This window comes from Oncorhynchus gorbuscha, linkage group LG03, assembly GCF_021184085.1.
Source record: "Oncorhynchus gorbuscha isolate QuinsamMale2020 ecotype Even-year linkage group LG03, OgorEven_v1.0, whole genome shotgun sequence".
NCBI lineage: Eukaryota > Metazoa > Chordata > Actinopteri > Salmoniformes > Salmonidae > Oncorhynchus > Oncorhynchus gorbuscha.
Window position 1 is genome coordinate 108,600,959 of NC_060175.1, and position 22,335 is coordinate 108,623,293.

General features: G+C 50.6%; 1 protein-coding gene across 1 annotated transcript in view; it reads right to left on the reverse strand.

The window, feature by feature from the left end:
* Nucleotides 1-5,922: 5,922 nt before the first annotated feature.
* LOC124032444 (constitutive coactivator of PPAR-gamma-like protein 2) overlaps nt 5,923-22,335 on the reverse strand; it is a 70,158-nt gene continuing 53,745 nt past the window's right edge. The window contains 5 exon segments of the mRNA XM_046344849.1: nt 5,923-9,899; nt 10,018-10,084; nt 10,182-10,317; nt 15,358-15,598; nt 15,720-15,929. Coding sequence (XP_046200805.1) covers nt 9,816-9,899; nt 10,018-10,084; nt 10,182-10,317; nt 15,358-15,598; nt 15,720-15,929 — 738 coding nt within the window. The 3' untranslated portion in view covers nt 5,923-9,815.

Consider the following 22,335-nt stretch of genomic DNA (forward strand, 5'->3'; position numbering starts at 1 on the left):
CTCCCTAGCTGCATCCCAAATAGCATCCGATTCCCTTTCTAGTACACTACTCATGACCAGGACCATAGGGTCTCAGAAATTAAACATGACAGAAACCTCCCTGCACCACAAGGTCAAAAGTGGTGCACTATTATCAGGAATCGAGTGAAATATGGAATGCAATCAACTGTCTTTATTACCTGTAAGCCTATCTAGTCTGGATCACTCAGGCAGTGTAGCCATACATGTACTGAAACCTTATAATACAGTCCTACAGTAACCAATAAGGCTCTGTTCTACTCATCACAAAACTCCACTCTATAGGGGTAAACCAATCACACGTGTTGTGATGTCATCATAGAATCGCTCTCATGATAGGCCATTATTTTTTCTGGGGACTTCCAACTCTGTGCCAAGTTCAGCTTCACTTGAGTCGACCATGAAATCTTTATAAGGGATGTTAATAATACGAGAATATACGAACGCAGTGCAGAAACGATGATCATTTAAAAAGCTTTAGACGGGCGATATTTAACTGACATAGTAATAACAACGACAAGGTGATCTTTAAAATGATTTATGGCATATCAAATACCAAGAAGGATCATCGTAAATGGTTCCAATATAAATCTCTATGTTTGGCTAAAGCCTCTCAGAACTAACGGTTGCTTTGATAGAAGGGTTAGAACACATTAAAAAGATTAAGAAAAAAAAGTTTGAAGCAAAATTGAATAAAACAGATTTTTTTGTTGTTGACTTTTTTTGTTGCAGACTCTGGCTAGTTTACAAAGAGAAACTGATAATAACATAGCCTCTACTGTTAGTGTGGGTGGTTAGGGGCAGGGTCAGAAAACAGCCAATAGAAATGGTCCTAGAGGAAACAGATAAGGGCTGATCGAGAGACATAAGGACTGATACAGTGATACCCCATTCCATTTCTCTATCAGACTGTGTGCTGGTGTACCAGACAGACTGTGTGCTGGTGTACCAGACAGACTGTGTGCTGGTGTACCAGACAGACTGTGTGCTGGTGTACCAGACAGACTGTGTGCTGGTGTACCAGACAGACTGTGTGTTGGTGTACCAGACAGACTGTGTGTTGGTGTACCAGACAGACTGTGTGTTGGTGTACCAGACAGACTGTGTGTTGGTGTACCAGACAGACTGTGTGTTGGTGTACCAGACAGACTGTGTGTTGGTGTACCAGACAGACTGTGTGTTGGTGTACCAGACAGACTGTGTGTTGGTGTACCAGACAGACTGTGTGTTGGTGTACCAGACAGACTGTGTGTTGGTGTACCAGACAGACTGTGTGTTGGTGTACCAGACAGACTGTGTGTTGGTGTACCAGACACACTGTGTGTTGGTGTACCCAGACACACTGTGTGTTGGTGTACCAGACAGACTGTGTGTTGGTGTACCAGACAGACTGTGTGTTGGTGTACCAGACAGACTGTGTGTTGGTGTACCAGACAGACTGTGTGTTGGTGTACCAGACAGACTGTGTGTTGGTGTACCAGACAGACTGTGTGTTGGTGTACCAGACAGACTGTGTGTTGGTGTACCAGACAGACTGTGTGTTGGTGTACCAGACAGACTGTGTGTTGGTGTACCAGACAGACTGTGTGTTGGTGTACCAGACAGACTGTGTGTTGGTGTACCAGACAGACTGTGTGTTGGTGTACCAGACAGACTGTGTGTTGGTGTACCAGACAGACTGTGTGTTGGTGTACCAGACAGACTGTGTGTTGGTGTACCAGACAGACTGTGTGTTGGTGTACCAGACAGACTGTGTGTTGGTGTACCAGACAGACTGTGTGTTGGTGTACCAGACAGACTGTGAGTTGGTGTACCAGACAGACTGTGTGTTGGTGTACCAGAGACTGTTGGTGAAAGGGTGTAAGAGACTACTCTACGGCCCGCTTTAAGCAGAACTACCAAATGAGGGGGACAGAAAGAGAGAACGGTGAAGACGGGGGTGAAGAGAGGTGGGGTTGAAGAGCGAGGGGGTGAAGAGGTGGGGCTGGGGGGGTGAAGAGAGGTAGGGTTGAAGAGCGAGGGGTGAAGAGAGGTGGGGCTGAAGAGCGAGGTGGGGTTGAAGAGGTGGGGTTGAAGGGGGGGTGAAGAGAGGTGGGGTTGAAGAGCGAGGGGGGGGGTGAAGAGAGGGGGGTGAAGAGAGGGGGGGGTGGGGTGGGGTTGAAGAGCGAGGGGGGGTGAAGAGAGGTGGGGTTGAAGAGCGAGGGGGGGTGAAGAGAGGTGGGGCTGAAGAGCGAGGGGTGAAGAGAGGTGGGGTTGAAGAGCGAGCGAGGGGGGTGAAGAGAGGTAGGGTTGAAGAGCGAGGGGGGGGGTGAAGAGAGGTGGGGTTGAAGAGCGAGGGGGTGAAGAGAGGTGGGGTTGAAGAGCGAGGGGGTGAAAAGGGGGTGAAAAGAGGTGGGGTTGAAGAGCTGAAGAGCGGGGGGTGAAGAGAGGTGGGGCTGAAGAGCGAGGGGGGGTGAAGAGAGGTAGGGTTGAAGAGCGAGGGGGTGAAGAGGGGGGGTTAAGAGAGGTGGGGCTGAAGAGCGAGGGGGGGTGAAGAGAGGTGGGTGGGGGTGAAGAGAGGTGGGGTTGAAGAGCGAGGGGGGGTGAAAAGAGGTGGGGTTGAAGAGCGGGGGGGGAGGGGGGTGAAAAGAGGTGGGGTTGAAGAGCGAGGGGGGTGAAAAGAGGTAGGGTTGAAGAGCGAGGGGGTGAAGAGAGGTAGGGTTGAAGAGCGATAGGGGTTGAAGAGAGAGATGTTGGTATATAGAGGAATATTAAAATATGCAATAAATTCACTGATCAATAAAATCTAATACAACTAAATCAGACACGGATAACAGTGGGAGAGTTATGTTGTTGACTTTATCCATACTAGCTAGTGTCTAACTCAGGGTGTGACATCAATGTGTGTGTGTGTGTGTGTGTGTGTGTGCGCGCGAGTATTCTTAAGAGTCAAGAGGGCTGTGTGTGTGTCAGACTGCAGCTCGGCATAACAGTAGGTGTTACCAAGTCTCTCTGCTTCACCCACAGACAGTAACTGACGGGGAACAGCAACATTACATCACTTCAGCACAAACACAGAGAGGGCTGGTAACAACTACTGTGTGCGTGAGTAAGTATTCTTACGAGTGAGTCGACAGGAACGTAATCTTGCCAGCTAGCGGAGTGACATAAGTAGGCCCACTCCTCCTCCTGGCTGAACAGAAATACTCATGACCTGACCTGCAGTAATGTCATGAGAAAAAGGGCAAAGCATTATTCATGGGTTGCAAGTTTTGTCACAATATTGTTTAGAACGTTTTGAACTGAGGCACGACTGAGCGTTCTACTGATGAAGATTTCATCAAAAGTGCATTACAGTGGCTTGGAAATACAATGACATTCAAGAGGAGAAAATAATAAATAACCTTTTGATGACGCCAGATTGACTTTAGATACAGTATAACAGTATAACATTAGCTAGCTAGCTAAGATTGAGGTGATGCCACCAGATTGACTTTAGATACAGTATAACAGTATAACATTAGCTAGCTAGCTAAGATTGAGGTGATGCCACCAGATTGACTTTAGATACAGTATAACAGTATAACATTAGCTAGCTAGCTAAGATTGAGGTGAGGCCACCAGATTGACTTTAGATACAGTATAACATTAGCTAGCTAGCTAAGATTGAGGTGAGGCCACCAGATTGACTTTAGATACAGTATAACAGTATAACATTAGCTAGCTAGCTAAGATTGAGGTGATGCCACCAGATTGACTTTAGATACAGTATAACAGTATAACATTAGCTAGCTAGCTAAGATTGAGGTGAGGCCACCAGATTGACTTTAGATACAGTATAACAGTATAACATTAGCTAGCTAGCTAAGATTGAGGTGAGGCCACCAGATTGACTTTAGATACAGTATAACAGTATAACATTAGCTAGCTAGCTAAGATTGAGGTGAGGCCACCAGATTGACTTTAGATACAGTATAACAGTATAACATTAGCTAGCTAGCTAAGATTGAGGTGAGGCCACCAGATTGACTTTAGATACAGTATAACATTAGCTAGCTAGCTAAGATTGAGGTGATGCCACCAGATTGACTTTAGATACAGTATAACAGTGTAAGATTAGCTAGCTAGCTAAGATTGAGGTGAGGCCACCAGATTGACTTTAGATACAGTATAACAGTGTAAGATTAGCTAGCTAGCTAAGATTGAGGTGAGGCCACCAGATTGACTTTAGATACAGTATAACAGTGTAAGATTAGCTAGCTAGCTAAGATTGAGGTGAGGCCACCAGATTGACTTTAGATACAGTATAACAGTGTAAGATTAGCTAGCTAGCTAAGATTGAGGTGAGGCCACCAGATTGACTTTAGATATAGTATAACAGTGTAAGATTAGCTAGCTAGCTAAGATTGAGGTGAGGCCACCAGATTGACTTTAGATACAGTATAACAGTGTAAGATTAGCTAGCTAGCTAAGATTGAGGTGATGCCACCAGATTGACTTTAGATACAGTATAACAGTATAACATTAGCTAGCTAGCTAAGATTGAGGTGATGCCACCAGATTGACTTTAGATACAGTATAACATTAGCTAGCTAGCTAAGATTGAGGTGAGGCCACCAGATTGACTTTAGATACAGTATAACATTAGCTAGCTAGCTAAGATTGAGGTGAGGCCACCAGATTGACTTTAGATACAGTATAACATTAGCTAGCTAGCTAAGATTGAGGTGAGGCCACCAGATTGACTTTAGATACAGTATAACATTAGCTAGCTAGCTAAGATTGAGGTGAGGCCACCAGATTGACTTTAGATACAGTATAACATTAGCTAGCTAGCTAAGATTGAGGTGAGGCCACCAGATTGACTTTAGATACAGTATAACATTAGCTAGCTAGCTAAGATTGAGGTGAGGCCACCAGATTGACTTTAGATACAGTATAACATTAGCTAGCTAGCTAAGATTGAGGTGAGGCCACCAGATTGACTTTAGATACAGTATAACATTAGCTAGCTAGCTAAGATTGAGGTGAGGCCACCAGATTGACTTTAGATACAGTATAACATTAGCTAGCTAGCTAAGATTGAGGTGATGCCACCAGATTGACCTTAGATACAGTATAACATTAGCTAGCTAGCTAAGATTGAGGTGAGGCCACCAGATTGACTTTAGATACAGTATAACATTAGCTAGCTAGCTAAGATTGAGGTGATGCCACCAGATTGACCTTAGATACAGTATAACATTAGCTAGCTAGCTAAGATTGAGGTGAGGCCACCAGATTGACTTTAGATACAGTATAACATTAGCTAGCTAGCTAAGATTGAGGTGAGGCCACCAGATTGACTTTAGATACAGTATAACATTAGCTAGCTAGCTAAGATTGAGGTGATGCCACCAGATTGACTTTAGATACGGTATAACATTAGCTAGCTAGCTAAGAATGAGGTGAGGCCACCAGATTGACTTTAGATACAGTATAACATTAGCTAGCTAGCTAAGAATGAGGTGAGGCCACCAGATTGACTTTAGATACAGTATAACATTAGCTAGAAAGCTAGCTAAGATTGAGGTGAGGCCACCAGATTGACTTTAGATACAGTATAACATTAGCTAGCTAGCTAAGAATGAGGTGAGGCCACCAGATTGACTTTAGATGTAAGTCGCTCTGGATAAGAGCGTCTGCTAAATGACTTAAATGTAAATACAGTATAACATTAGCTAGCTAGCTAAGATTGAGGTGAGGCCACCAGATTGACTTTAGATACAGTATAACAGTATAACATTAGCTAGCTAGCTAAGATTGAGGTGATGCCACCAGATTGACTTTAGATACAGTATAACAGTGTAACATTAGCTAGCTAGCTAAGATTGAGGTGAGGCCACCAGATTGACTTTAGATACAGTATAACATTAGCTAGCTAGCTAAGATTGAGGTGAGGCCACCAGATTGACTTTAGATACAGTATAACATTAGCTAGCTAGCTAAGATTGAGGTGATGCCACCAGATTGACTTTAGATATAGTATAACATTAGCTAGCTAGCTAAGATTGAGGTGAGGACACCAGATTGACTTTAGATACAGTATAACATTAGCTAGAAAGCTAGCTAAGATAGAGGTGATGCCATTTTTAAAAATGAGGTTTTAGACAAAGTTTGCTAGCTAATGACAACATCGTAATCAAAGTAAATTTGACGGCATGATAACGCTGGCAAAATTGTTTCCTACTAAATACTTGACTACTTTAGCAATGTCATTGTATTTCCAAAAATTACTTTTTTTAATGGCAACTTTAAGGCACCACTATGGCGCCACCGATAGAGGCCTGCTTGAGAACGTTCACAACAATGACATGATGCGTCCGAGTGACGGAGGTGCAACCTATGAATATGTACTGTATGAATTGTAGTCGTCTAGTCATGCTGGGTATTATATGACCAGTGGGGCTCTTCTCTAGCCAGTCTAGGGGTTCAAATCTGTCAGCTAGATAGCCCTGAGACGACTGGATTAAATGACTGTTGTTGTTCCCAATACTTCATGTGGGGTTAATCTCCAAAGTCTCGTTTTACAACAACCGTCAGAAGGCAGAGATGATTTGCTTGTAAGCAGTTCCACAACCCTTTGCACGCCATGGAGTCTCGAGCCACAGCTTTCTAAAATAATTTCGGTTGAAGTGTATTTAGATGCTATGTTTGCTTTTTGCAACTTTGGGCTTTGTGGCGCTATGGAGATGCTACTAAGGTAGTTGGGGCTGGAATTGGACTATTTAGCAGACAGAATGTCACCCTTTATGTTTGTGTTTTACCTACAGTCCTGAAGAGCTTCGTCCAATACTGTTACTACTGTCCTACAACTACAGTAGCAGCACTCCTAACAATGCTCTGTATGCTTCAGCTGTAGGCAATAACTAACAGTCAGTAAAACCCTGGCTTTCATTTGGTGCTTGTTTGTCGACAAGTTAACAGGCCGTTTGTTGTGTCTCGGTGTAATGGATCTTAACGGTGGGCTCAGTGATTTAAATATCAACAATGACTGTGTACCCTATGAGTATAAGTCTGAAGATCAGCAGCAGAGGCAGTCTTGTGGAATCCTTAGGTTCTTCACAGGAGCGAAGAGGATCAGTCAGAATGTAGGGAATAGGGTGCCATTTCATCTGGTCAGGGTTTCCTTCAGTTAAACAGTTAAGATTTTAGACCAGCGTTTCCCCAACTCAGTCAACCCCCTCCCGGGTGCACCTTTTGGTTCTGACCCTAGCACTACACAGCTTTGATTATTTGAATCAGCTGTGTAGTGCTAGGGGGAAAAAACCATGGCGTCCCCAGGTCCGAGTTTAGGAAACATTGTCTTAGGCCTACCATCAGATAGATACAGCATCAAGTCATTGGTCTCCTTCTGTTGCCTTGCCAGGGATTCATATTGGGTGCCTCCCAAATGGTACCCCATTCCCTATATAGTGCACTACTTCTGACCAAAGCCCTGTGGGCCATAAACAGAAGTAGTGCAGTAGAAGGACTAGGAGTCCTTTGGGCAGCATCCATGTCCCTACGCTGGTTTAGTTGAGTTGATTAAGTCCATGTTATTTCTATAGATGTCCAGGAGACAGACAGATCAATCCTACTGATTCCTCTCTGCTCTGTCATCTACTAACATTAAAAAAGTCAATACTCTGATTCCTCTCAGGGAATACTTCTTTTTGTCCTCTATCATAATTACACAACTATTTAGGATCTTTAGATTTGGGGCAGAACATTCAAGTGTTCCCACCCCAAACCCCTGCTGATTGTCTAGGTAGTTTGGGGGAAGTGCTTCCTGTTGGTTAAAGAGCTTAGAACTCTGTGCTATCGCCGTGGTGACTGCTAATCACCAGGCGGGGTTGGGGCGGCGGTGCTACCAGGCCTGTCCCGATTGGCCAGCCAGGTGACAGGGCTGGTGTGGGTCTATGCTTTGGGACTTCATCGGGTCTTGTCTATAACGGCAACCTACCCCCACAATGCACTGCTTCTGTTGAACAGGAGTTGTAGTGCACCATGTAGGAAATTGGGTGACAATTGAGAGGTTAATTTAGACGCGGTGCCAGTCAGAGGGGCAGCAATCTGACCTCTAACACCTGATGTGGCACTGTGTTTGTCTTGACTGTGTTTTAACCTGTAAGGGGATCCAGTGGGACTCTTCTGAAGACCACTCTGCTCACATTTAAACAGCTATTGTTAACAGGGGTATATTAACGCACAAAAGAAGTCTCTAAAGGTGTCTAATGTCTAAAGTTACAGTTAAAAGAAATGTCCTAGGTCACAGGGGAACCCTCTCAGACAGACTGTCAATTCATTAATAATCACAACGAATGCAACATTAGTAAGTGCTCCCCATTGGGATATACAATAAGAGCATAGGGGATAATGCAGTAATATAATATAGGGGTAAGAGCTTCCATACGTTGGAGCATCAGGTTAAGGTGCGTACATACATCTGCGGTCAGGGGGTCTCAACACGGCTGGGCTAGGCTAAATTAGCATGCTAGCATATTAACGTAAGTGCTAATGTTATTCAAGGGTCTGGCCTACGTTAGCATGCTAACGCATTAGCGGTGCAAATGCTACTGAAGGGGCTAAGCTATGCTAACACACCGACGCTCAGGGTAATATTTTATATTTAAATGTAACCGTTATTTAACTAGGCAAGTCAGTTAAGAACAAATTCTTATTTACAATGACGGCCTACCGGGGAACAGTGGGTTAACTGCCTTGTTCAGGGGCAGAACGGCAGATTTTTACCTTGTCAGCTCTGGGATTTGATCCAGTAACCTTTCAGTGACTGGCCCAACGCTCTAACCACTAGGCTACTTGCCGCCCCAGGTAGTGTTGCGATTAGCAACACAACGCAGCATAGCTAATACAGATGGGTCTGGCGGGGAGGTTAGAGGCGCGGTTGATGCTAATAGATCATTATCGGTGGTGTATTGGGGGATTTAGCAAACGCCATCCTCCTTTCTCTATTCCTCTCTGACCTCACATGGAACGCCGCTTGCCATGAGGTCCCTATGGCAACCGTTTACATCCGTGGTCAGGGGGTCTCAACACGGCTGGGTTGGGCAACTAAACCTTTACACCTCTAATGGCCAGCAAACCCAGGAACTAACAGACTGGCCAACAGTGTGTGTTTAGTGTCAACGTTACTGTGTGTGTAAACCCACTATTACTAAACACTGTAGTTCAAGTCTAACTGTGCGCACCTCGGTAGGGGAGTGTAGATCACATCATCCCATCTCAATTCACAATCAATTTTAACACTAGGGAGGGATCATTACAACATGAGACAGTGTGCTGGGGCTACAACAGCCATGGGGGCAGGGCTTTATGGGGCGGAGGTGGGGCTTAGACAAAATGGACTCATGGAGAAAAACCTCTCATCGTTAAAATAAAACATGACAAAATCAAGGGGTTGGGCTTACTGCTCTGCCGAACCAATCACACAAAGAAGCAGAGAGAGGGGGGGAAAGGCTAGCGGAACACCTCAATCAAATCCACTGATTGAGCAGAGCACCTCCCCCTCTCTGACTTCCTGGTTGGTGTGTTGATGGGCGAGGCTAACAGACAGGGGAAGGCAGTGGAACACAGACGGCACTTTCAGAACACCCTGGTGCATTCTGGGAAAGCCTAGTCAATCCTCCTTCGTTACATTCCGTCTGAAGGACAGCTGTCAAGGCAACAAGGGGCCTCCTCTGATTGGTTGTCTTTGCTGGCTAAGGCACACGGGTTTGGCTGGGCCAGTGGGGGAAGATCCAAAGGCTGGCCAATAGCGGAGGCTGCAGGGCTGCCGTTCAGCTTCTGGGCCACACCCCAGAGTTAAGACCCTCACCTTCAGAGGACTTGGGGGGGCTGGTGGAGGGGGGAGGGGGTGAGGTCTAGAGGCAAGGAGAGAAAGAGTTAATGCTTATTTAAAACTACATCTAACGGTCTCTTTACATTTAGTGTGACAACACACCGCTTATTCTATGGCTTGACCTTATTCTGATGTCAAACCTTTATTCTGTTGGCAGTCACCTTTTTACCTCCTCGCCCTCCTTTCACTGGGATGTCCTTACCCCTTCTGGAGGGACGGGGAAGAGAGGGATTAGTAAAAAGTCATATTAGACTCAAGTAAGTATGGAGACAGTTTAATTTAGAGAGCAGCAGCAGTGTCTTACCCTCTCCCAGCCCCGACTGACACCACCTGCATGTTGAATCCCCCTCTGCCACGCAGTGGTTTGTTCCCGGCCCACTGCCCCACCACCATTCCGGCTATCTCCAACTTCCCTCCCTGGGGGGGGATCGACTGCAGACCTGCTCATTAAAAGACAGATAAGTGTGCTTGTTATCTGTTAGAAAAGTGCAGATAGAACATCAAACTTCCTGGTGCACGAACAGCGCCTCGGCTCCAGCACCGACGCCTCGGCTCCAGCACCGACGCCTCGGCTCCAGCACCGACGCCTCGGCTCCAGCACCGACGCCTCGGCTCCAGCACCGACGCCTCGGCTCCAGCACCGACGCCTCGGCTCCAGCACCGACGCTCGGCTCCAGCACCGACGCCTCGGCTCCAGCACCGACGCCTCGGCTCCAGCACCGACGCCTCGGCTCCAGCACCGACGCCTCGGCTCCAGCACCGACGCCTCGGCTCCAGCACCGACGCCTCGGCTCCAGCACCGACGCCTCGGCTCCAGCACCGACGCCTCGGCTCCAGCGACGCCCGGCTCCAGCACCGACGCGACGCCTCGGCTCCAGCACCGACGCGACGCCTCGGCTCCAGCACCGACGCGACGCCTCGGCTCCAGCACCGACGCGACGCCTCGGCTCCAGCACCGACGCCTCGGCTCCAGCACCGACGCCTCGGCTCCAGCACCGACGCCTCGGCTCCAGCACCACGCCTCGGCTCCAGCACCGACGCCTCGGCTCCAGCACCGACGCCTCGGCTCCAGCACCGACGCCTCGGCTCCGACGCCTCGGCTCCAGCACCGACGCCTCGGCTCCAGCACCACGCCTCGGCTCCAGCACCGCTCCAGCACCGACGCCTCGGCTCCAGCACCGACGACGCCTCGGCTCCAGCAACGACGCCTCGGCTCCAGCACCGACGCCTCGGCTACAGCACCGACGCCTCGGCTACAGCACCACGCCTCGGCTCCAGCAACGACGCCTCGGCTCCAGCAACGACGCCTCGGCTCCAGCAACGACGCCTCGGCTCCAGCACCGAAGCCTCGGCTCCAGCACCAAAGCCTCGGCTCCAGCACCAAAGCCTCGGCTCCAGCACCTAAGCCTCGGCATCTCGGATCCAACACCAACTCCTCAGATCCAGCACCAAAGCTTCTGATCCAGCACCAACGCCACAGATCCAGCACCAATGCCTAGGCATCTTGGATCCAGCACCAACGCCTCGGATCCAGCACCAACGCCTCGGATCCAGCACCAAAGCCTCGGCATCTCGGATCCAACACCAAAGCTTCTGATCCAGCACCGACGCCTCGGATCTCCAGCACAGAAGCCTCGGATCTCCAGCACAGACGCCTCGGATCTCCAGCACCGACGCCTCGGATCACCAGCACCGACGCCTCGGATCACCAGCACCGACGCCTCGGATCACCAGCACCGACGCCTCGGATCCAGCACCGACGCCTCAGATCCAGCACCAACACCTCGGATCCAGCACCAAAGCCTCGGCATCTCGGATCCAGCACCGACACCTCAGATCCAGCACCAATGCCTCGGTGACTTGGATCCAACACCAAAGCGTCTTGAGATCCAGCACCAACGCCTCGGATCCAACACCAACACCTCAGATCCAGCACCAATGCCTCGGCGTCTCGGATGCAGCACCAGTGCCTCGGCGTCTTGGATCCAACACCAACACCTCAGATCCAACACCAGTGCATCGGCATCTCGGATGTAGCACTAGCACCTCGGCGTCTTGGATCCAACACCAACGCCTCAGTGTCTTGTATCCAACACCTCAGATCAAGCACCAACGCCTCGGCATCTCGGATGCAGCACCAGCACCTTGGCATCTTGGATCCAACACCAACGCCTCGGCGTCTCAAATCCAACACCAACGCGTCTCAGATCCAACACCAACACCTCAGCATCTTGGATCCAACACCAACGCCTCAGATCCAGCACCAACGCCTCAGATCCAGCACCAACGCCTCGGCGTCTCGGATGCAGCACCAGCAGTTTGGTGTCTTGGATCCAAAACCAACGCCTCGGCGTCTCGAATTCAACACAGACGCGTTTCAGATCCAACACCGACGCGTTTCAGATCCAACACCGACGCGTTTCAGATCCAACACCGACGCGTTTCAGATCCAACACCGACGCGTTTCAGATCCAACACCGACGCGTTTCAGATCCAACACCGACGCGTTTCAGATCCAACACCGACGCTTTTCAGATCCAGCACCGACGCTTTTCAGATCCAGCACCGACGCTTTTCAGATCCAGCACCGACGCTTTTCAGATCCAGCACCGACGCTTTTCAGCTCAGCACCGACGCCCCGGCTCCAGCACCGACGCCCCGACTCCAGCACCGACGCCCCGACTCCAGCACCGACGCCCCGGCTCCAACACCAAAGCCTCGGCTCCAGCACCAAAGCCTCGGCTCCAGCACCAAAGCCTCGACAGCTCGGATCCAACACCAACTCCTCAGATCCAGCACCAAAGCTTCTGATCCAGCACCAACGCCCCGGATCCAGCACCAACGCCCCGGATCCAGCACCAACGCCCGGATCCAGCACCGACGCCCCGGATCCAGCACCGACACCTCAGATCCAGCACCAATGCCTCGGCGTCTTGGATCCAACACCAACGCCTCGGATCCAGCACCAACGCCTCGGATCCAGCACCAACGCCTCGGATCCAGCACCAACGCCTTGGCGTCTCGGATCAAACACCGGCGTCTCGGATCCAAACGCCTTTGCATCTCGAAGCCAACGCAGCACCGACGCCTCGGATCTCCAGCGCCGACGCCTCGGATCTCCAGCGCCGACGTCTCGGATCTCCAGCACAGACGCCTCGGATCCAGCACCAAATCCTCTGCATCTCGGATCCAACACCATAGCGTCTTGGATCCAGCAGCAACGCCCCGGATCCAGCACCGACACCTCAGATCCAGCACCAAAGCCTCGGTGACTTGGATCCAAAACCAAAGCGTCTCGAGATCCAGCACCAATGCCTCGGCGTCTTGGATCCAACACCAACGGCTCAGCGTCTTAGATCCAACACCAACACCTCAAATCCAGCACCAGTGCATCGGCATCTCGGATGTAGCACTAGCACCTCTGCGTCTTGGATCCAACACCAACGCCTCAGCGTCTTGGATCCTCGACCGACGCCTCGGATCCTCGACCGACGCCTCGGATCTTCGACCGACGCCTCAGCGTCTTTTATCCAACACCGACACCTCGGATCCAACACCGACGCCTCGGCGTCTCAAATCCAACACCAACGCATCTCGGATTCAACACCTCAGCGTCTTGGATCCAACACCAACGCCTCAGATGCAGCACCAGCAGCTCGTTGTCTTGGATCCAACACCAACGCCTCAGATGCAGCACCAGCAGCTCGTTGTCTTGGATCCAACACCAACGCCTCAGATGCAGCACCAGCAGCTCGTTGTCTTGGATCCAACACCAACGCCTAAGCGCCTCGGATCCTCGACCGACGCGCCTCTCGGATCCTCGACCGACGCGCCTCTCGGATCCTCGACCGACGCGCCTCTCGGATCCTCGACCGACGCGCCTCTCGGATCCTCGACCGACGCGCCTCTCGGATCCTCGACCGACGCGCCTCTCGGATCCTCGACCGACGCGCCTCTCGGATCCTCGACCGACGCGCCTCTCGGATCCTCGACCGACGCGCCTCTCGGATCCTCGACCGACGCGCCCTCGGATCCTCGACCGACGCGCCTCTCGGAATCAGCACCGACGCGCCCTCGGATCTCAGCGGACCGACCGACGCGCCTCTCGGATCCTCCAGCTCGGACCGACGCGACGCGCCTCGGATCCTCAACTCGGACTCGACCGACGCTCGGAATCCCGGATCGGATCCAGCACCGACGCCTCGGATCCAGCACCGACGCCTCGGATCCAACACCTCGGCGTCCCGGATCCAGCACCGACGCCTCGGATCCAGCACCGACGCCTCGGATCCTCGACCGACGCCTCGGAATCAGCACCGACGCCTCGGAATCAGCACCGACGCCCGGAATCAGCACCGACGCCCCGGATCCAGCACCGACGCTTCGGATCCAGCACCGACGCCCCGGCGTCTCGGATCCAGCACCAACGCCTCAGATCCAGCACCAACGGCTAGGCGCCTCGGATCCAGCACCAACGGCTAGGCGCCTCGGATCCAGCACCAACGGCTAGGCATCTCGGATCCAGCACCGACGCCTCGGATCCAGCACCGACGCCTCGGATCCAGCACCGACGCCTCGGATCCAGCACCGACGCCTCGGATCCAGCACCGACGCCTCGGATCCAGCACCGACGCCTCGGATCCAGCACCGACGCCTAGGATCCAGCACCGACGCCTCGGATCCAACACCTCGGCGTCCAGGATCCAGCACCGACGCCTCGGATCCAGCACCGACGCCCCGGCGTCTCAGATCCTGCACCAACGCCTCAGATCCAGCACCAACGCCTCAGATCCAGCACCAACGCCTCAGATCCAGCACCAACGCCTCAGATCCAGCACCAATGGCTAGGCATCTCGGATCCAGCACCGACGCCTCGGATCCAGCACCAACGCCTCAGATCCAGCACCAATGGCTAGGCATCTCGGATCCAGCACCGACGCCTCGGATCCAGCACCGACGCCTCGGATCCAGCACCGACGCCTCGGATCCAGCACCGACGCCTCGGATCCAGCACCGACGCCTCGGATCCAGCACCGACGCCTCGGATCCAACACCTCGGATCCGGCGCCTCGGATCCAGCACCAGCGCCTCGGATCCAACACCAACGCCTCGGATCCAACACCAGCGCCTCGGATCCAACACCAACGCCTCGGATCCAACACCAACGCCTCGGATCCAACACCAACGCCTCGGATCCAACACCAACGCCTCGGATCCAACACCAACGCCTCGGATCCAACATCAACGCCTCGGTTCCAACACCAACGCCTCGGGTCCAACACCAACGCCTCGGATCCAACACCAACGCCTCGGATCCAACACCAACGCCTCGGATCCAACACCAACGCCTCTGCGTCTTGGATCCAACACCAACGCCTCGGCGTCTTGGATCCAGCACCAACGCCTCAGTGTCTGGATCTTTGCATTGATCTATTGGATATGTATGTGCACTTGTGAACGTGTGTGTGTGAGATGCTCACCTGGGAAGGCTCTGGGTCTATGCTGGGCTGGATGTGAGTGGTGATGAGTGTGAGGATGTTGAGGGTGGTGGTGTGGCATGTTTCCCATGGGCCGGGGAGGGTAGAGGGGAGGCAGAGGGTAGAAGGGGGGAGGGGGCAGGAAGGAAGGAGGGGGGAGAGGAGGAGGGGGAGGAGGACGAGAGAAGTTGATGCCTTCTAGGATGGCCTGACGCATCTTCTCCACACGAGACACCAGCTCCTCCTGTTAGACAGAAGAAACGATGTATACTTACAAATCCCGGAAGTCGAGTTAGCCTTTTACATGGGTCACAGAAAGCAATTTGTCTCATGGGGGACAATGGCCATCCAACCCCCCGACCGACCTGTCCTTCACACATGTCGAGCAGAGCCTGGCGGTCTCGGGCGGCACGGGCCAGTTTGGTCTGGAAGAGTTTCCCGTCGAAGAAGCCCCAGGGGCAGCAGTGTTCCCATGGTAACGGCTGACCACACACATCGTTGACCAACAGAGCAGTGTCCACGCCCGCCATGAAGAGAGACGCCAGCTGGACCCCCCGACTGTCTACTTTCTCCACCTACAGACACACATTAATGTGTCCAATCAAAAAGGCATCTTTTGACCAATGGGAAAAATAATGTTAACTGTCTAAAACCAATGTTCCAAACCTCATGTCTCTATCATAATCCATTCCAAAGTTATTGGAGTTTTTACCCCAGTAGGATGGTCAGGATTAGGGTGACTAAATCAATGGAGGCCTGAGAAAATATACAAAAGGACCCCCCCAGAAAAACGCATGACATCAGCTAGGCTGGATGCTGTGAAGAATTAAGGCCTCATGGCTACCTGACCCAATGAAGTGGAATTCACAGGACACAAAACAGAGGTCAAATGGATATTAATTTTGACATATTGTATTATCATATTTAGTATAAGCTTTTCATATCAATGCAAAGTCCCTGTTCTTTTTAGATTTCTCATAAAACCAACCATATGGCTATGTAGTGATGTCATAGGTTTAACATCCTTTTAGTGTCCATGGATAATGCTGAACTGTTATGGACGACTGAGTTCATCTAAGCTCTTGGTCTAAGACCCTTCAAAACCAGGTGAAATATCATGTGACCTCACAGGGCCTGCTGGATCTAAAGGATCACCCATCAGACAGTGTAACCAGGGACACACCCATCAGACAGTGTAACCAGGGACACACCCATCAGACAGTGTAACCAGGGACACACCCATCAGACAGTGTAACCAGGGACACACCCATCAGACAGTGTAACCAGGGACACACCCTAAAGGATCAGCCATCAGACAGTGTAACCAGGGACACACCCATCAGACAGTGTAACCAGGGACACACCCATCAGACAGTGTAACCAGGGAAACACCCATCAGACAGTGTAACCAGGGAAACACCCATCAGACAGTGTAACCAGGGAAACACCCATCAGACAGTGTAACCAGGGAAACACCCTAAAGGATCAGCCCACGAGGGACCACCAAAACTCAGGACAAAGGAGAACGTACGGACCCCCCAACTCAGGACAAAGGAGAACGTACGGACCCCTCAACTCAGGACAAAGGAGAACGTACGGACCCCCCAACTCAGGACAAAGGAGAACGTACGGACCCCTCAACTCAGGACAAAGGAGAACGTACGGACCCCCCAACTCAGGACAAAGGAGAACGTACGGACCCCTCCGTAAGGCTATTAAACAAGCTAAGCATCAGTACAGAGACAAAGTGGAATCTCAATTCAATGGCTCAGACACAAGAGGCATGTGGCAGGGTCTACAGTCAATCACAGACTACAAGATGAATTCCAGCCCAGTCACGGACCAGGATGTCTTGCTCCCAGGCAGACTAAATAACTTTTTTGCCCGCTTTGAGGACAATACAGTGCCACTGACACGGCCTGCAACGGAAACATGCGGTCTCTCCTTCACTGCAGCCGAGGTGAGTAAGACATTTAAACGTGTTAACCCTCGCAAGGCTGCAGGCCCAGACGGCATCCCCAGCCGCGCCCTCAGAGCATGCGCAGACCAGCTGGCCGGTGTGTTTACGGACATATTCAATCAATCCCTATACCAGTCTGCTGTTCCCACATGCTTCAAGAGGGCCACCATTGTTCCTGTTCCCAAGAAAGCTAAGGTAACTGAGCTAAACGACTACCGCCTCGTAGCACTCACTTCCGTCATCATGAAGTGCTTTGAGAGACTAGTCAAGGACCATATCACCTCCACCCTACCTGACACCCTAGACCCACTTCAATTTGCTTACCGCCCAAATAGGTCCACAGACGATGCAATCTCAACCACACTGCACACTGCCCTAACCCACCTGGACAAGAGGAATACCTATGTGAGAATGCTGTTCATCGACTACAGCTCGGCATTCAACACCATAGTACCCTCCAAGCTCGTCATCAAGCTCGAGACCCTGGGTCTCGACCCCGCCCTGTGCAACTGGGTACTGGACTTCCTGACGGGCCGCCCCCAGGTGGTGAGGGTAGGCAACAACATCTCCTCCCCGCTGATCCTCAACACGGGGCCCCACAAGGGTGCGTTCTGAGCCCTCTCCTGTACTCCCTGTTCACCCACGACTGCGTGGCCACGCACGCCTCCAACTCAATCATCAAGTTTGCGGACGACACAACAGTGGTAGGCTTGATTACCAACAACGACGAGACGGCCTACAGGGAGGAGGTGAGGGCCCTCGGAGTGTGGTGTCAGGAAAATAACCTCACACTCAACGTCAACAAAACTAAGGAGATGATTGTGGACTTCAGGAAACAGCAGAGGGAACACCCCCTATCCACATCGATGGAACAGTAGTGGAGAGGGTAGCTAGTTTTAAGTTCCTCGGCATACACATCACAGACAAACTGAATTGGTCCACTCACACTGACAGCGTCGTGAAGAAGGCGCAGCAGCGCCTATTCAACCTCAGGAGGCTGAAGAAATTCGGCTTGTCACCAAAAGCACTCACAAACTTCTACAGATGCACAATCGAGAGCATCCTGGCGGGCTGTATCACCGCCTGGTACGGCAACTGCTCCGCCCTCAACCGTAAGGCTCTCCAGAGGGTAGTGAGGACTGCACAACGCATCACCGGGGGCAAACTACCTGCCCTCCAGGACACCTACACCACCCGTTGTTACAGGAAGGCCATAAAGATCATCAAGGACATCAACCACCCGAACCACTGCCTGTTCACCCCGCTATCATCCAGAAGGCGAGGTCAGTACAGGTGCATCAAAGCTGGGACCGAGAGACTGAAAAACAGCTTCTATCTCAAGGCCATCAGACTGTTAAACAGCCACCACTAACACTGAGTGGCTGCTGCCAACACACTGTCATTGACACTGACCCAACTCCAGCCATTTTAATAATGGGAATTGATGGGAAATGATGTAAATATATCACTAGCCACTTTAAACAATGCTACCTTATATAATGTTACTTACCCTACATTATTCATCTCATATGCATATGTACAGCCAGAAGAGGACTGGCCACCCCACATATGCTCTCTCTAATTCTCTCTTTCTTTCTCTCTCTCGGAGGACCTGAGCCCTAGGACCGTGCCTCAGGACTACCTGACATGATGGCTCCTTGCTGTCCCCAGTCCACCTGACTGTGCTGCTGCTCCAGTTTCAACTGTTCTGCCTTATTATTATTTGACCATGCTGGTCATTTATGAACATTTGAACATCTTGGTCATGTTCTGTTATAATCTCTACCCGGCACAGCCAGAAGAGGACTGGCCACCCCACATAGCCCGGTTCCTCTCTAGGTTTCTTCCTAGGTTTTGGCCTTTCTAGGGAGTTTTTCCTAGCCACCGTGCTTTTACACCTGCATTGTTTGCTGTTTGGGGTTTTAGGCTGGGTTTCTGTACAGCACTTTGAGATATCAGCTGATGTACGAAGGGCTATATAAATACATTTGATTTGATTTGTATATACTGTACTCTACATCATCGACTGCATCCTTATGTAACACATGTATCACTAGCCACTTTAACTATGCCACTTTGTTTACTTTGTCTACACACTCATCTCATATGTATATACTGTACTCGATACCATCTACTGTATGCTGCTCTGTACCATCACTCATTCATATATCCTTATGTACATGTTCCTTATCCCCTTACACTGTGTATAAGACAGTAGTTTTGGAATTGTTAGTTAGATTACTTGTTGGTTATCACTGCATTGTCGGAACTAGAAGCACAAGCATTTCGCTACACTCGCATTAACATCTGCTAACCATGTGTATGTGACAAATAAATTTGATTTGATTTGATTTGACTCAGGACAAAGGAGAACACACAAGATATTTCTATTTTGTTGACACAAGTTTTAGAATTAGGTTTTTTCTTTATTTTTACTATTCTCTAGAATAATAGTGAAGACATCACAACTATTAAATAACACATGGAATCATGTAGTAACCAAATAAAGTGTTAAACAAATCAAAATGTATTTTATATTTGAGATTCTTCAAGTAGCCACCCTTTGCCTTGACAGCTTTGCACACTCTTGGCATTCTCTCAACCAGCTTCAAGAGGTAGTCACCTGGAATGCATTTCAATTAACAGGTATTTGTATTAACTATGGATCCCTATTAGTTCCTGCCAAGGCAGCAGCTACTCTTCCTGGGGTTTATTATGGATCCCCATTAGTTCCTGACATAGCAGCAGCTACTCTTCCTGGGGTTTATTATGGATACCCATTAGTTCCTGACAAGGCAGCAGCTACTCTTCCTGGGGTTTATTATGGATCCCCATTAGTTCCTGCCAAGGCAGCAGCTACTCTTCCTGGGGTTTATTATGGATCCCCATTAGTTCCTGCCAAGGCAGCAGCTACTCTTCCTGGGGTTTATTATGGATACCCATTAGTTCCTGACAAGGCAGCAGCTACTCTTCCTGGGGTTTATTATGGATCCCCATTAGTTCCTGCCAAGGCAGCAGCTACTCTTCCTGGGGTTTATTATGTATCCCCATTAGTTCCTGCCAAGGCAGCAGCTACTCTTCCTGGGGTTTATTATGGATGCCCATTAGTTCCTGCCAAGGCAGCAGCTACTCTTCCTGGGGTTTATTATGGATCCCCATTAGTTCCTTCCAAGGCAGCAGCTACTCTTCCTGGGGTTTATTATGGATCCCTATTAGTTCCTGCCAAGGCAGCAGCTACTCTTCCTGGGGTTTATTATGGATCCCCATTAGTTCCTGCCAAGGCAGCAGCTACTCTTCCTGGGGTTTATTATGGATGCCCATTAGTTCCTGCCAAGGCAGCAGCTACTCTTCCTGGGGTTTATTATGGATCCCCATTAGTTCCTGCCAAGGCAGCAGCTACTCTTCCTGGGGTTTATTATGGATCCCCATTAGTTCCTGCCAAGGCAGCAGCCACTCTTCCTGGGGTCCTGTAAAGGCAGTTATATCATTTTAAAAACATTAGATTCATTACAGATTTCACAACACACGGTGTGCCTTCAGGCCCATACCCGATCACTACCACATATCTACAACTCAAAATCCATGTGTACGTTTGTGTCTGTGCCTATGTTTGTGTTGCTCCAGTCCCCGCCGTTCCTTGTTGCTCCAGTCCCCGCCGTTCCTTGTTGCTCCAGTCCCCGCCGTTCCTTGTTGCTCCAGTCCCCGCCGTTCCTTGTTGCTCCAGTCCCCGCCGTTCCTTGTTGCTCCAGTCCCCGCCGTTCCTTGTTGCTCCAGTCCCCGCCGTTCCTTGTTGCTCCAGTCCCCGCCGTTCCTTGTTGCTCCAGTCCCCGCCGTTCCTTGTTGCTCCAGTCCCCGCCGTTCCTTGTTGCTCCCAGTCCCCAGTCCCCGTTCCTTGTTGCTCCAGTCCCCGCCGTTCCTTGTTGCTCCAGTCCCCGCCGTTCCTTGTTGCTCCAGTCCCCGCCGTTCCTTGTTGCTCCAGTCCCCGCCGTTCCTTGTTGCTCCAGTCCCCGCCGTTCCTTGTTGCTCCAGTCCCCGCTGTTCCTTGTTGCTCCAGTCCCCGCTGTTCCTTGTTGCTCCAGTCCCCGCTGTTCCTTGTTGCTCCAGTCCCCGCTGTTCCTTGTTGCTCCAGTCCCCGCTGTTCCTTGTTGCTCCAGTCCCCGCTGTTCCTTGTTGCTCCAGTCCCTGCTGTTCCTTGTTGCTCCAGTCCCCGCTGTTCCTTGTTGCAGTCCCTGCTGTTCCTTGTTGCTCCAGTCCCTGCTGTTCCTTGTTGCTTCAGTCCCTGCTGTTCCTTGTTGCTCCAGTCCCCGCTGTTCCATAAGGTGTATTTTTATCTGTTGTTTAAATCTGATTCTACTGCTGCATCAGTTACCTGATGTGGAATAGAGTTCCATGTAGTCATGGCTCTATGTAGTACTGTGCACCTCCCATAGTCTGTTCTGGACTTGGGGACTGAAGAGACCTCTGGTGGCATGTCTTGTGGGGTATGTATGGGTGTCTGAGCTGTGTGTTAGTAGTTTAAACAGACCTCTGGTGACATGTCTTGTGGGGTATGTATGGGTGTCTGAGCTGTGTGTTAGTAGTTTAAACAGACCTCTGGTGACATGTCTTGTGGGGTATGTATGGGTGTCTGAGCTGTGTGTTAGTAGTTTAAACAGACCTCTGGTAGCATGTCTTGTGGGGTATGTATGGGTGTCGGAGCTGTGTGTTAGTAGTTTAAACAGACCTCTGGTGGCATGTCTTGTGGGGTATGTATGGGTGTCTGAGCTGTGTGTTAGTAGTTTAAACAGACCTCTGGTGGCATGTCTTGTGGGGTATGTATGGGTGTCTGAGCTGTGTGTTAGTAGTTTAAACAGACCTCTGGTGGTATGTCTTGTGGGGTATGTATGGGTGTCTGAGCTGTGTGTTAGTAGTTTAAACAGACCTCTGGTGGCATGTCTTGTGGGGTATGTATGGGTGTCTGAGCTGTGTGTTAGTAGTTTAAACAGACCTCTGGTGGCATGTCTTGTGGGGTATGTATGGGT